We start from the raw sequence: 15,608 nt of genomic DNA, 5'->3' as shown, positions 1-15,608 counted from the left end.
TTTTTCTCTCCGGAATCTTAAAAGAAAACGGTGATGAACCCTGATGTTCATTCACAAGCTCTGTTTGCTTGGTGATCTTGAGGCAGTCTTGTAAGTTTGTTCAACATTTTAGCTGCATTTTGGATCTCAAAGCAAAACTGCGGTTTCTCTTATTTATGGACTTAAAAGGTTAAACTTTTACTTTTTAATGACGGATTCTGTTTAAGGCACAGAAGAGGGGGTGAAGTTTGGACACAAACGGAAAAAAAAAAAAGTTTCTAATTCCACACAAAACGCCGCAAAGAATGACAGAACAATAAATGATGGCTGCATTGACGTCCCTGGAGAGAAACTAAACGATCTCACTCTCAACTCGTCACTTATTGACGTTTAGTTAAGGACCGCCGTACAACACTTTTTGACGTTCTGAGTGTTCCCAACTGGTCATTTTTTGACATTCTGGCTAAATCACAAGTCCCAAACCTCAGGGCCGGGAACTGGAACTGGTCCAGAAGCCCTAACCTTAACCTTTAACCACTTCACATACAGTACCATGTCTTGCCCCAGTTAGTGCAGCGTCTGGTAACGGTTCAAGTCCGGTATCACATCTGGTACTTGTTCAGGTCCACATCTGGTACTTGTTCGGGTCTAGTACCTCGTCTGGTACTGGGTTATGGTATTCGCACTGGAGGCGGCCCAAGGACCACAACGACGAGTTGCGGTCACCCAAAACGTCAATTTTTGATGTGCTTTTAGTACCATCAAATCACAAGTCCCAAACCTCTGGGCCAGGAACTGGAACTGGTCCAGTATCCCTAACCCTAACCTGGTACTGGTTCACGTACGGTACCATGTCTGGGCCCCAGTTTGTCCCCAGTACAGCATCTGGTACCAGTTCAAGTCCGGTATCACACTTGGTACCTCTTCAGGTCCACATCTGGTACTTGTTTTGGTCTAGTACCGCGTCTGGTGCTGGGTTATGGTGTTGGCACTGGAGGCGTCCTAAGGACCCCAATGACGAGTTGGGATCACCCAAAACTTTTTGACGTGGTGGTTGTTACCATCAAATCACAAGTCCTCAACCTCTTGGCTCTAAACTGGAACCGGTCCAGTAGACCTAACCCTAACCTGGAACTGGTTCACGGCACCATGTCTGGGCCCTGTTTGTGCCCGGCACCAATTAGTTAGTTACTTCAATAAAAAAAAAAAAAAAACAATTTTTTTAGCTTCAATTTTTAGATCTTTTTCCAGTGACTATCTGGTGCAAACCAGATAATAACCAAAATTATTATTATTTTTTACTTCGATGTCCCTTTAGGGTCTCCATATAATTAGATTTTCTATTATTTTTACTTTGTCTATATGTATTTTCGTTCACTTTAAGCTAATTTGACCCTGTCTTTTTGTCCCAGTTAGAAGTAAATGGAAAACTTAACAAATCAAGCAGGAGCTTTTGTTTTGAAATCTTACCCAACGATATTAAAGTTTTTGAAGAAAAAAATGAGAACGCTTGCAGTACTCAGTAGGACATTTTTTTAAATGAACAAGCTTGATTTTTTTTCTTTTTTCATTATAATCAAGACTACAAAGTAAAAATGAATAAATCCTGTGCATTGATTGTACTAATACCCAAAAGTTAAGCTGCAAATCTGTTGCAAAGTAGCTTAAAGACAACAAAGGAGATGTCCCGCAGTGTTGGAGTGGCTTCAAACAACGCCTTTAGCTCAGCCTGGTATAAAGTTTTGTGGGAGACTCTCACTTTGAACAACATGGGCCACCAACTGCACCTCATGATTTCTGTCAGTATAAATCCTTAAATATTTCATTTTTTTCAGAGTCATTAAATATCAGTGATAACGTAGATGCATTTCCTCTCTGAGCAGTGTTCTTTCAGGGCAGGTAAACGATGCGTTTTAATCACTGATCCCTCATTCCTGCCTCTGTCAGGTGTAGCGTTTCAGGCCCCCCTGTCTGTGGTTAACCATTGTGGATCCTTTGCTTCATGTTTGTTTACTGCTTAGGAAAATGAACTCTTTGCTAATTTGTAGTTTGCAAAAAACAAAAAGGAAACAACATTGTGGCTCTCTTTGCATGTCCTTTCACTCAATGCTGTTTTTGTTTTCTTACCAAAAAAAAAAGTGGTCAAGCTGCCAAAACTTCCCAAGCCCTCAATTAACCTGCTGCTGTAGCTGCTAATACTGCTTTGCATATTTTCTCAATTTTTTTTTTCCTGTTTGAGCTTCAGGCTACTTAGAGGATTTCCAGCATGTCTTGTTTTAGTGTAAATCTCATTATTTTTCAAGAACAAGCTAGCATCTCCTGTTTCCCAGTCTTTCTTTGGCTTGGTGCTTTTGGACGCTGCGGCACTGCGGGGGGAAGCAGATACAGCATAATCGGCGGCGATGAGCTAATTAAATGAATTGGTTTTGTTATATTATCCCAGAGCACCTCCAACACCAGAGCCAAGCAGTGTCTGAGATGACACTTTAGGTGCTGATAATAGTTTTTTTTTTTTTTTTTTTTTGAGGTTCCTCATTAGTAGTTTGAAACCACACAGAGCAGAAACAAAAAAACAAAAAAAAATCTTTGATAAAGTTTGAAGTAAAAGACTTTTTGGAGAACTATGACTCAGATGTTGTTCCATATATCCAGAGACTCAGACTTAAAGAATGTTTTACTCTTCACCCCCCAAAGGTGCAGAATCCACCAGCGACGTGGCCCTGTACTCCGGCCTGGCTGCTGGGGTGGTGACGGTGGTGCTGCTGATCGTCGCCGTCACTCTTTACCGGCGCAGCCAGAGCGAGTACGGCGTTGACGTCATCGACTCGTCCGCCCTCACCGGCGGCTTCCAGTCCTTCAGCTTCAAGACGTCTCGACAAGGTGAGCCGCTGAGGTTCAAATGTGAATGATAATCGTTTGTTTTAAGCAATCAAAATAGTAAAAAAGGCAAAACAATTATGCATCTAGACAAGGGGTCTGCAACATTCCAAAATGAACAATATGTTTGAGGTAGCATGATAGATAGATCTGTTATTTTACAAAAATATTTTTATATATTGTCTAGCAAAAGGTAGGAAAAATCCTTTGAAGTTTCTGAATAAAATGCATAAAAACATGACGCTCTGGAAAAGAAAACTGAGTATTTTTGTGTTTATTTGATGGCTCAAAAGGACCCCAAAATCCTTGAAAATTAAAAGTTTTCTGTGTTTTATTCAAAGGAATCTGCAGAATTCACATTGTCCTTGTGTGTTATTAAAGGTCACAGGAAAGTCTTTGAAGAAGAAAACAGAAAGTTTTGTTTTCATTTCCCCCGTAAATTATAAATTTGTTCACATATTAACATCTTTGTATTGCAAGACATCCCATGCATTTACACCCTGGGAAAGTTTATACAGTTTTATGAATTATGCATTCGCTTCTTTGTATTATAATACCGCCGCATCAATTATTAAAACGCTTTAGGAGCCAGCATGACGGTCTTTAATTTTTCTGTTTTCTGGGTTCTTCTTGTCTGAGCTGTTGTACAAACGTCCGCTAACATGCAGCTTCATCTGTTTTTGTTGTTTTATTGCACCAGTGCGCCTGGAGCCTCCAACCTTTTCTTCATTCTTATCTATTATTACTTAGACTTTCCTTTAAAGGCTCCTATATTCAAACAAATATTGAGTCATATTTTACAAGAATATTTTACGTACAATATTTTGATTAATTATTCAGGAAATAAAATTAAAAATGCAATTTGTTTGCTTGTTTTTATTTTATTTTTTAGTTTTTTTGGTGGTTACGTGCCTCCAAACGCAGAAACACAGAGGCGCTGTGCAGCATGGTGTTTTTTGCCCTACAGATTGAGGCATATTTTTACAAGGCAGGCATTATGGTTGGTCGCGGCGGGAGCCCTCAGCAGGGCATAATAAAGTTCATTTTGATAACACAGCAGGAGGCAGGGAAGGCTTTAATCTTGCTCTGTGTTCCCTGTGTTCGAGGGGCTAAAGGAGCCAAACCTCCATAATAAGCTGCACTTCCTCCCTTTATGTTGTGTTACACGGTCCAACTCCACAAAAATCAGTTTTGACAAAAAATCTAAAATCAAATGAGTGAATAAACTAGAAAAATAATCTTGCATAATTGTGTTCTTACCCTTCAAGCTGTAAAGGATTAATGTAAAAACTCACAAATGTTCTATATTTTTAGTTGTTATTGTTTACCAAAAGCCTGGGTGTTGCTGTTTACCCCTGTTAAGGAGGAAATCATTCAGCTTAGGCGGATGCTGTTCCTGTTTCCATGGTAACGCAATTACAGCAACAGTGACAAATTTACAGGAAATAATTGACTTGGCATACCCCTCAGGTTTATTGCTGAAAGTGGATCCAGTCAAGAGTGTAATTGTGCACTGTACTTAAGTTTCCCTTCGTAATTTTTTATATTTATTTTTGATTGTTTTCCAGCGAACCCGCTGCTTATTAACTCATCCATGCAACCGGATCTGACGGTGTCCCGTACCTACACCAGCCCCATGTGTTTCCAGGACTCCATTGACAAGGAGATAATGGCCGAGCACTCGCTCCTTCGCCCACTGCCAGAGCTCAAGAGCAAAGGTGATTTTGAAAAAACAGAGAGCTTTAAGTGGGAAGATGCTGCTTTTGTTTGGACCAGATGATCAGCGTGCGGCTCCGCGGCGCTCACACGGATAATCCATCTTACTTTGAAGCATCTCATCGCTGGGAAAGCTTTCATACTTGAACAAATTGACCGATCACCGGCCCTCGTCTCCCACATGTTGCTTTAGCATCTGCTGTCATGTTTTTTTGAAGCTGTCATTAATTTAAGCAAAAGAGCGTTAAAGCTGCAGGTCCAATTTATTATTAATGCGGAAGAAAATACATTTATTGAAAAAAATGAAATTTTTTCTTCATGTTATTTATGTAAAAACAGGTTTTTTTTAGTGAGCAGATGGTGTTGGGGTCTCTCTGGAATCCCATATTCTTCTTCAATAAGCGATCTCTTTCCAAAATGTTCTCTGTTTTGGATACAAAACGGTGGAACCAGCGGAGACTCCAAGGGCGTCCCTCATTTACCGCTAAACTTTTCAAAAGTCCTCCTCGTCCAACAGCAGAAATAACCTTCAACACTTTTTTTCATTATTTACACAACCGTTTGTGCACAAATTACATTTGTTTTCATCTAAATTATGTTGATAAATTATAATTTTTACCCTGTAATGTCCCTTACATTAAACAACTGACTGAAAATTCAATCTTTGGGATAATTAAAACTTTTTTTAAAAACTCTGATGAAATAAGAACATTTTTTTATGAGCTATAGATAGTATCAACTCTGATTTATTGGGTGATTTGGTATGTTTTTTGCTTACAACAAATCCAGTTTGACATAAATGCTCAGGAAAAAATCACCTTATTTACTAGGGGTGTAACGATTCATGCCATTCACTTAGAACGATCAGAAGTAAATGTACCATAACTCAGTCCATATGGTTTATTTTCCATTTTTACTTCAAACATTGATTTATCTCATTTGAAATGATTTTTTTAATGGTATAAGTTGATTTCATTCATTTCTTCCTCAGACAGATCGATCTAGAAATATAGAAATAGAAATCGATTCATCGAGTATTAGATCAATTGATACGCCGCCAATTTACCCATTGTCTCAAATTAGATCCACACATTTTAAAATGTTTTATAAATAATTTATTTTCAGCAAATTTTGCATTTTTCAAAACAGCAAGTTGTCATTTATAAAATTAAATAAGAATAAACAAGTTATTTTCACCATAAAGCTTAGAAAATTACCCAAAACTTTCCCGCCAAAAGTTTTTTTGAGAGATTATGGAAGCAGCCATTTTGAAATGAGCCCTTCTACTTCCCCTAGTGGAAGGAGGATGAACTACAGGGCAGAAAATGTGAAAAAATAACATGTAAAAATTATATATAAAATGATGTGTGGGTATTTGAGGAAAGTTTGGATCATGTTAATGAGTTTCAGAAGATGTTTGAGATATTTTTTTATTTTCATTTTATTAGTATTTACAACTAAACTGTAGTTTAATTAACTCTAATGCATCACATTTACTTCAGACGTTTTTTCCTAGGTAAATTCAAACCTCGGTTACAGTATAATACACTTAGTTTAGCTACAAGTTGGTAAAACTGGTATTTTAAAAGTAAAATATTCCACTTTTAGTCAGTTAATGCAACAATTTTCATTTCCACAACATGGGCTTTATTTAAGAAGTGTAACCAAATTGGTTAAAACCACATTTTACCAAGTCTTTGGGGGTTCTAGTCAAATTAACTCATCATGTGATATAAAACCAAATTACCTAGCAAGTTTACCTGTAAAAAGCCAAGTTGTTAAGTTATTTTCCTATTTTAAATGTAAAGAAAAAGTTTTGAAAAATTAAGCGGATACTCTTGGTGAGTTTCAGTCCAAATAGCTTTATATAACAAAACTTTTACTGATTTAAGCTCTTAAAAAAGTGTCAAAAATTGTCCTCCCTTGAATTCCTCACACAAAAACATTGCTGCCCTTGAGGTTCAAACCACTGAAGAATCCAAATTAAATTGAAGATAATCTTTCAGCAAGAATGAGCAAAGCCAGTTTGATGACAAACGTTGTTATTTTCACGGCTCAACATTTCTGACAGATTTGAACAAATAAATGACATCAAATGGGAAGCAAACATACAGCCTTCGACAGGGATAACACAGTAAATTGAGTAAAATGACAAAGTAAAGTGAAAGACCAGCGAGGGGTTACTGTATCTTATTTGTGGTAAAGCTATTTGCTTTTCCTGTGAGCAAACATTGATCAGCGGGTGCAGAAAGTGGTTTCTATGTTCAGATGTGTCATCACTCTTTTCTGCAGCCTTCAAATGAACTTTATACAAAAAGAGTAAAAACAAAAACCCTTCTCTGGTGTTTAGCCCCTCCCACCGGTCCGGTTCTGTAATCCAAGGACTTTAGGTAAAAGTCGTTCTTTAATTAATTTTGATCTGAACTTTTTGAATAAATGATGACAATCAAAGCTTCAACTCATATTAATGAACTCTTTTTGCCCTGATTGTTGATAATATAGACGTTTATAGCATTCTGCACGTTTTTCTGGATGATAAATTCCTGAAAAAGGAACAAAAACGATTCATTGTTTGTTTTTTCTTCTGAGAATTATCATAAAAATTAAATGACAGCAGCATTTTTACAAGACAAAATACATATTTTTTTATTTTTATTTCATTTTATTTGGGGGAAATGTGCAGACTCAATAATCATGTGTATTTTTTTATTGTTCCATGGATACTCAAAGCTTTTATTTTAAAAGTCACCGACCAGACTCAACAATAAACCAATTTGAGAAAATTATTTTATCAACATGGTCTCCTTCTGAATACAAATAATAAATAAATAGCCAAAATATTGATATTGCGGTGACTTTTTTCCTGTTTTAATTCAAAACTGGGTCAATAAATGTACTAACTTCATAGTTTACAAATGATTCTCCATATTTATACAATATAGTGTATCTTTACTTATGATCAAAGTGGTCATCCAGATAAAAAATATAGAAAACTAGAGACAGTAGGGCTTGGTTTCACCAATAATTTCTACAATTTATTTGATTTGATTCTTTTGATCCACTAAATTCAATTTTTAGTTTACCTGCTTTACACATTTAGACACATTTGTTTAAAAATGCACGAATAATCTATATATGTTTTGAAGATGTTCATATTAATCTGATACAGTTCACATACTGTAAAATGTTTTAGTGAAATTATAATGATAATCTCCAACATTGTTCTGCCTCTCCTGGAGGGCGTTTCAGTTTGGCCACTAGGTGACGATCGCGCTCTAGTTTTACACCTTATTCCTAAAAAAGAAGAAAGAATGGTTACTTTAAAAAAATATTAAGTGAGTTTATAAAGAGTGTTAGCGTAAGTATTAGCCGTCCTATGGGAAATCCCATTATACGCTCGTATCAAGCTAGCAGACTTTAGCTTTATGCGTTAAGATTGATCTCTACTTTTATGGATCAATTGGATCGATTAATCGATCGTATCCACCCAGCCCTACTAGAAAAGGCATTAGCAATTTATGCAAATTTCCACTTCTATTGTTTGTTTTATAAATGTATTTATTGTTTCTTCTTTGTGTAAATATTTCCAAAAACACAAAAAGTCGACAGCAAAGCCAATTTAATCCATTTGGGGGGAGTGCAGGTCTTTTTCTTCATGGACTGCCTGCACCACCTCTTCCCCTCTGTTTGACTTCATTCAAAAGTTCAAGCCAAACATTTCCCCGTTCTGAACTCACTGCTTCCACATAGATGCTTTTTGATAAGTCAAAAACACGTCAGAGGAACTCAAATTATTGCAATGACTTCTCAACAAATGGATCAAAAGTAAGTTTCAGCTTTGAAAAATGTGCTGGCTTTCAGTATAAACGCACAATGACTGCGGAATGGATGGTGTGTGCCCCATTATCAATACAACCCACTGGGTTTCTTTAAAGCCAGTTCTTTTTGGGATTGATGGTTCTTTTGTGTGGTTGAGACCATTGAATGGCTGATCTCTGACGTCATCCTCAGGATTTAGAAAAGTGAAAAGAAAGCCTGACGTGGGATAGGCATATTATCTGGAGTTTAGTCTCCCCAACTCAACAACATTCCAAAAAAGAAGTATCCTGGCGATTCAGGTGACCACTTCCACTAAAGTTGGACTGTGGGGTGGAGCTAACAAACCAATCAATGATGTTAGAGAAAATATGAGTAATGACCTTCAGACAATCAATGGGTTTCAACAGTAGCTCCACCCTTTTCTATGTACTTAAAGCCAACATAGGTCCAAAAATGCTTCCAATCAGTCCAGTTTCATGGGTCCATTTTACAAAGGAAATGTTCAAAATACTGTACTGTATCGTACAGGAATTTCTGGTTGATTTGTCCAATGGTTATATTTATTTATATTTATTTAAGGATCCCCATTAGTCTTAACCAAAGGAAAGACTACTCTTCTTGGAGTTCACATTAGAGGCTAGAGTCACCACGCTAGCTTGTTGCATACACCAAGTTGGACGCCATATTGGATAGGGCGAGATGCCTGTTTACTGTGCAAACAGAGCTAAAATACAAGAATGTGACTTTTCACAAGTAAATTATTACTGTCAGCTAATAAAGCAGAACTTCTATAAAACATTTTAGGATATTGAATTTACACTTGGTTCTGTTGAAAGAAATACAAGGAATCTGGGAAACTGGACCAGGGATTTGCACTGGTTGAAGTATTGGCTGAAGATGTCCTGGACCCATTTTAAGTCAGTGAATCGGATCAAATGAACCAATATAGAATCATATCGTCAACCCCAAATTATGATATGAATGGAATCGTTGTTAAAAGGAACTAATCATGATAGACATACCAGAAGCATTAATTTACTATATTTATGAGCTGTCTGAACAATCACAAAAAACTGTAAATATCAAATTAGGATTTGATAGCCCTGAAACAGAATTAGACGACCTCTCTAATTGTTTTTCTAATTACATTTTTCCAGAGTATCCAGTCTTGCATTACGATGAGCCGCTTCCAGCTACCCAATGGACATGCACAGTGTCCTTGGTCCTCCCCATCCGTGCTGCTAGACCGCGGCGTCTCAGCGGTTTAAAGCCGGACTTGAATCTCAATCCTTTATTTATATTTTACATAGGGTCCTCTCAGCCTGGAAACTCCGCCCCTCAAGCTCTTTCAATGCAAAGTGTTGCTCCTTCTTTAGCCCAAGGCTCATATTGTTTCAGCTGGAGGCGAAAACCTTGACAGTGACTGGTTTGGTAAACAGTCAGCTGGAGAGAGAGATGGGAGAACTTATTTTGAATGTAAATAAACGTGGTTTGGGATCAAAAATGAGTGTGTTTGTGATGGAAGAGCTGACTTGTGAGTCCGCCCGGCGCTCAGAGCTTTCATTGTGTCCGCAGGGGCCGCAGAAAGGGCAGAGTACCACGTCATGTCCCACCCTCAGACATTTCCACGAGGCTTGGCGCCAGACTACAGAGGGGTCGCTGTGGGGACCACACTGGGCATAAGAGGCAAAAACCTTTTCACCCCACCGGTGTCTCTGACTCCCAGCAGGCCTCTGCACAAAGCGACGGCGGTGTTTGGCCATGCTGGAGGCAGGCTGGTGGTACCCAACACAGGTAAGGAAATTTAATTTGATACCTTCCTGCGACCAGAGCGTCTCTCTGAGATTAGCCACACTAGACGGATTTCTTGCATCACTTAGATTATTAACTCGCTATTTCATGAAAGACGCCTCCTGACAAATCTGACGGAGATCAAAAAAACCACCTGATTCTTGTGTGCTTGCTATGCATTTCAGCTTACATGCAGAGATGCGCAGTGGTTTGATGTAAACCTTCGCTGCTCTGTCTGCTACATTATTCAGGCGGCTCTTTTTCGTGGCCTACATTCATCATCCTGTCCCTCGAGGTGCTTTATCTACTGCCAGATTGGCAGTAATTGTTTATGATACCGTACAATGTTGTCTATGCTCATGTGTTTAAGAAGGAGACAGTCGGTGTGTGTCTGTCGGATTATAACAAAGACTGCGCTGGCAGCTCTGATTCACAAGGCCTTTGAGACTTGCTTCCATCACCTTTTTTCCGCGGCCGTCACCCTGGCGGCTGTCACCCTCAGTAAAACGAGCTGACAGCCGAACAGGTGCATGCGGCGCCCGCCCGCGCACGCACGCCCGTGTGCTGATCAGCCCTCGCATGCTCTCCTCCTCTGCAGGAATCAGTCTGCTGGTGCCTCACGGGGGGATCGCAGAAGACACTACCTGGGAAATGTACATGAGCATCAGCCAGGAGGACTGCAGGTGAGGGGCTTCTCCTTTCTGATCTCCCAGACCTTTGCATCTCTCATCCATCTTCCTCCAAACACGCCGTATGCAGATGCCCGTCTCTCCAGCCCCCATGTGGTCCTCCTCTCCTCGCAGGCACTACAGGGGAGGACATGATGTGTCACAAATACATTGGCAGCTTAAGACAGATTGCTCCGCAGCCTAAAGGAACTCTCAGCAGAGGAAGATCCACTTCAGCACTCTGCCAGCCTGCTTTCTGTTTGTAGATGTAACCATGACTTTATCTTCTTCCGCTTCGGCCGGTGTGAGAAGTCAAAATAATGGCTGATATTGATCTGTTTTTGGTTAGATGCACTGAGCCTGGCCATGATATGCTTCAGAATTTAGATGCAGCAGGAGCCTATTTCTGCAACTTTGTTGTCAAGATGCTCACAAAGCTGCTGCTCAGGGAGAAAATGGAAAGGCAGATAACAACTGTTTGAAAAAAAGAAATCTAATACCTTCGACCGGCTTGCAGCAGAGCCTCAAAAGCCATGTGACAAACAGAAGTCAGTTTTTGGACATGTTCTTGATTTAAAGCAGACGCTATGATAATGTCTGTGTCAGTCCCTGCCGGCGCAGATATCGCCCTGGCGACGCACGCCAGCTGCCTGCGCCTCTCAGTGAAACGTGATTTTCTGAAGGAGAATCAAAAGCGACATCTAGTGCCGTCTCCGATTCCCCGGTCAGCTCACCTCGCCCTTTAAAGTGCCCGAGGTCATGGGGGAGAGGCGACGCGTCCAAGGTCAGAGAGCCTCTCGGAGCTCGGTTAGTGGGCTGCTCGCCGAGATTCTGCCGCGCCGCTGCCCTCCGAGCTGCTGCTTTGCTCTGATAAGCCTGATGCTGTTTACTTCTCCGGATGTCGTTTAAGTAGCTGCAGGAGCCGCGCACCGCCGGGCTGTCAGTCAAAGCCTATCTTTCGACAGCCACGGAGTCCACAGGAGAAATTGGATCCCTTCTTCGCATTCAAACCTCGGTCATCTACATAAGGCGTTGCTTTTCTTCGCAAAGAACAGGAATCGATCAGATCTGGCTCAGTTTCAGGAGCTCACAAGAGCTTTCTCGTGTCCTCTGGGTGTCAAGAAGCTGCTGTGTGGGATCTTTCCAAGCTTAGCGGGGGATAGGAAGTTGACCAAGGACAAAAGCGGTGACAGAATATGGCTGTTTTTTTTCCATGTTTCATCGAGTGGTTCAAAAATCGTAAATAGCTGGGTTTTTCAGTTTCATTTTTGGTACCTGTGGAGTTTGTTTTTGACTGTCGAAAACATGTTCGAGTTTCCAGAGTGGACGGAATTGTAAAAAAAAAAGATTTGAAACTTTCTTCTCTCTTCTTTTTAAAAAGGTTGTTTTTCCCAATTAGAACAGTTTAACCTTGAAAAAAAACACGCTAAAACAAAAAAAAAAAACCTCATTTTTGAAACCATTGAGTTTTTATTTCCATCGCAGAAAAATGTTCAATGTGAGGTTTTTGATCATAAGTTTATTCCAAATTTAGACAAATGTCAACCATTCATTTTAAACACGTGTTCAGTAATCTTTATTTATTTATTTTTTTAATATTTGTGGAATATTAGTATAATTTAATGAATAATAATGGATTTGAATTTTAAATTTTGACAAAAATCATATTGTTTGGTTTTTAAAGAATCTTATGGAGCAAAAAAAAATGTATTTTATAACAAAGTTCACCTCAATACTTTGTAATCTAACCCTGGTTATCAATGACTACGTCTTCACCAGGTTTACACACTAGTTACTGTTTTGAATAGATAAATAGGGCTTTAGTTGATTCCATGAACACTAAATCACTTTGTCACCATAGCTAAACTAAACAACAGATAATATTAATTTTGGTCCATTCCTCCATGCAGATCTTCTCAAGAGCTTAAATGTTTTGAGGCTGTTATTGGGCGACACAGACTTTTACCTCCTTCCACATATTTTCCTATTGGATTTGGATCCACAGGCTGGCTAGAACACTCCAGAACCTTGACTTTTTTATAAGATCTAGTTGTGTCTCGTTGATGGAAGGAGGGTTTCGCCCCATATTTTTCCATACATGGATCCATTAATCCATGGATCATGATCATGACATGGATCAGTCATTTCTTGAAGAAAAGCAACCCCAAACCATTATGTTTCCACCACCATGCCTTACAGTGGGTGTGGTGTTTTTGTGATGCAGCTCAGCTTTCCTTCTTTCTCCAAACATGATGAGTTGAAGTTTAATACTAAAGAGTTCTATTTTGATCACATGACATTCTCCCAATCCATGAGAATCCATGATGGCGTTGTGTGTTACTATGGTAACTTTTGCTTCTGTAGATCCAGCTCTCTTTAGGTCATTGATCCCATGTAATTCTGGGCGGTTTCCTCACAACTTTAGATCATTAGTGAGATTTTTTCATAGATCTCCAGGTGGAGGGAGATTTGTTACCATGGCTTCATTTTGGTCCATTTTTCCATCCAGCTGTGATGTTTGAGGCATCTTGAGAAATCTCGTATTTCTTCCATTTTTTATTGAATATTTGCTCTAACAGTTGATCTTCTATCACTAAGCTACTAGATTATAGTATATTGATTTGTCCCAGTTTGGTCTAAAATTTCGTCCATGGTGTCCTTCGACAGCTCTTTGGTCTTGGTGGAGAGGTTGCAGACTGACTGTTTGAGTGTGTGGAGAGGTGTCTTTTATATACAGGTGACATTACTACAAGTATCCAGTGGAGGATAGAAGAACTGGAGAAGTCATAAAATTCTGCTTTTCTGCACCATAATTTAAATAAAATCTTCAAAAATCCTACGGTATAATTTTGCAGACTCTTTTAGCAAACAGTTAAAGTGTATATGATGAACTTAAACATCTTTCATCTTTTTTAATTGGCACAACATGCTGTTTTCCTCCACTATATCTATCAGATGAGGTAGTGGCACACTAGAAGTAAGGGAGTAAAATAATTTTCCCACTTTTTATATAAGAATGATTATAAAAAATGACACCACCTGTTGCTTATTGAGCTTTAATCCAAATGCTGGGCGAAAATAGAAACAATCTATTGTGAAATTCTTGAAGTGAGACGTAAAAAAACAAGCAAACATCATGCATAAACTGTCACGGCGGCGATCGGAGCCATCTGCATGTTATTTTCAGTGGCGCTAGCGACCCGCCGCCCATCTGCTGGTTTTTGTTTACACAGCCATTAATATCACAGCTGCAAAACCTCCTCACAGTTTAAAGACAATCTTTGCAGAAGTGTACTCCAACCCTGGCACTAACCATAAGTAGAGCCGTGGCGGGCCTTAATGCACAAATACCTATTAGCGGGACGCCGATGCACAAGCACCGTCATTTTGGCGTGGGAGGAGCTCGTTGGGGGAATTTGTTTCTTGTGCTGCATTGGCGAGTCGCCTCCTTCTGTCTTTGGATCTCGCTTTTATCAAGGGAAAGACAAACACCTCCAGAAACCCACAACTAAATGTCTTCATCACTAAAGCCATCATTTTATGAATCAGGAGTCAGTCAGATAAAAGTTAAAGACTTGTTCTGATCATCTTTTCATCTATTTTCAAAGCGTTCCCAGTGTGGTCTTTTAATTATGATTATAAAGTTTTTAACCAAAATTAAAAACAAAACTGTCATTTTCTAGGACATAGTTCCTGCAGAGTTTATAAGCAATTCACCTCTGAGTTGTAGGGTATGGTGCAACACCGCCCCCTCTTCCCTTCTCTGTTGTAAAAGCAGGAAGTATTTTGTACATCACCAATAAACTCATCTTCAGACTCCATTTTTTGTCTCTGATTCTGACAGTTTGAATAAAGAAATACTCAGAAAAAGAATTTTAAGCCTTTTTTTTAAATTTACCTTTATTTTTTATTGGCATTTTTCCTGCTTTAGAGCAATTCAAAGTGCTTTACATAAATGAAAAAGAAAACAAACAAATATATAAATAATAGCAACTGAAAGAACCAATCATAATTTAATTTAATTTAATTTCTTACCTTCATACACACCAAAAATCAAGGATGTACAAAACTTTATTATAACGGCTGATGTGCATTTAGACTTTTTTACTTTTTTTTGTGATTTGATTCTGAAATCTAACTTTTTTTTTCTTACTTATGTATTTTTTTATATTAATTTAAATATTTTTAGCTAATGTAAACTGTTTTAAAAACATTTATTATAGTGCACTATCACACAAGAAACATTTTATTTGTATTCTATAGACAGTGCGACATTAAAAGTGCTTAAGCCCCACCCCTTTATCACTTTATCCAATCATTTTCATTAATCCTTCTTCAACCCATTTGCACATTAATTCAATTTTAAATGACATTTAAATCTTTATTTTTCATGTGTAGTGTTTAACTAATTTTAGAACTAAAAGATCTTTAGTCGATACATGTGACTATTTTAGAGAGTAATAGTGATATTCCCACTCACAGTGGGGATCCTTTAAAGCATCTCGTTGCTGCAGAAACATTTTTTTTTTATTTCATTAACTTCTTGGCTTGCATGAAAGGCTGCACAACAGTACAGCGCACTGACAAGTGTTAGGTATAAACATCTGACAAGTTAGTAATAAAATAAAGCGCTGTCAGCAGTTTTCATAAGGACTATTTCTTTGATAGAAAGCGCTGTCACGCCACAGCTGTTCACATCATGTTCAGTGGATTAAATCCAAAGCAGCAAAGGCGGAATCGCTTTTTTTTTTTTTTTTT

The 15,608-nt window shown here is 38.6% G+C and overlaps 1 protein-coding gene across 2 annotated transcripts in view; it reads left to right on the top strand.

Annotated features, from left to right (window-relative positions):
• The window catches only part of LOC112163497 (netrin receptor UNC5D), a 79,697-nt gene that overhangs the window by 30,885 nt on the left and 33,204 nt on the right, over positions 1–15,608 (top strand). For both annotated transcript variants that reach the window (XM_036214516.1, XM_024299923.2), the window contains exons 7-10: positions 2,674–2,859; positions 4,425–4,574; positions 9,967–10,185; positions 10,781–10,865. In XM_036214516.1, the coding sequence (XP_036070409.1) occupies positions 2,674–2,859; positions 4,425–4,574; positions 9,967–10,185; positions 10,781–10,865 (640 nt within the window). The remainder of the gene's footprint in view (positions 1–2,673; positions 2,860–4,424; positions 4,575–9,966; positions 10,186–10,780; positions 10,866–15,608) is intronic.

The sequence above is a fragment of the Oryzias melastigma genome, linkage group LG12 (assembly GCF_002922805.2).
Source record: "Oryzias melastigma strain HK-1 linkage group LG12, ASM292280v2, whole genome shotgun sequence".
Taxonomy (NCBI): Eukaryota; Metazoa; Chordata; class Actinopteri; order Beloniformes; family Adrianichthyidae; genus Oryzias; species Oryzias melastigma.
Note: the sequence above shows the minus strand (reverse complement) of the source record. Positions and strands in the feature narration are given on the sequence as shown.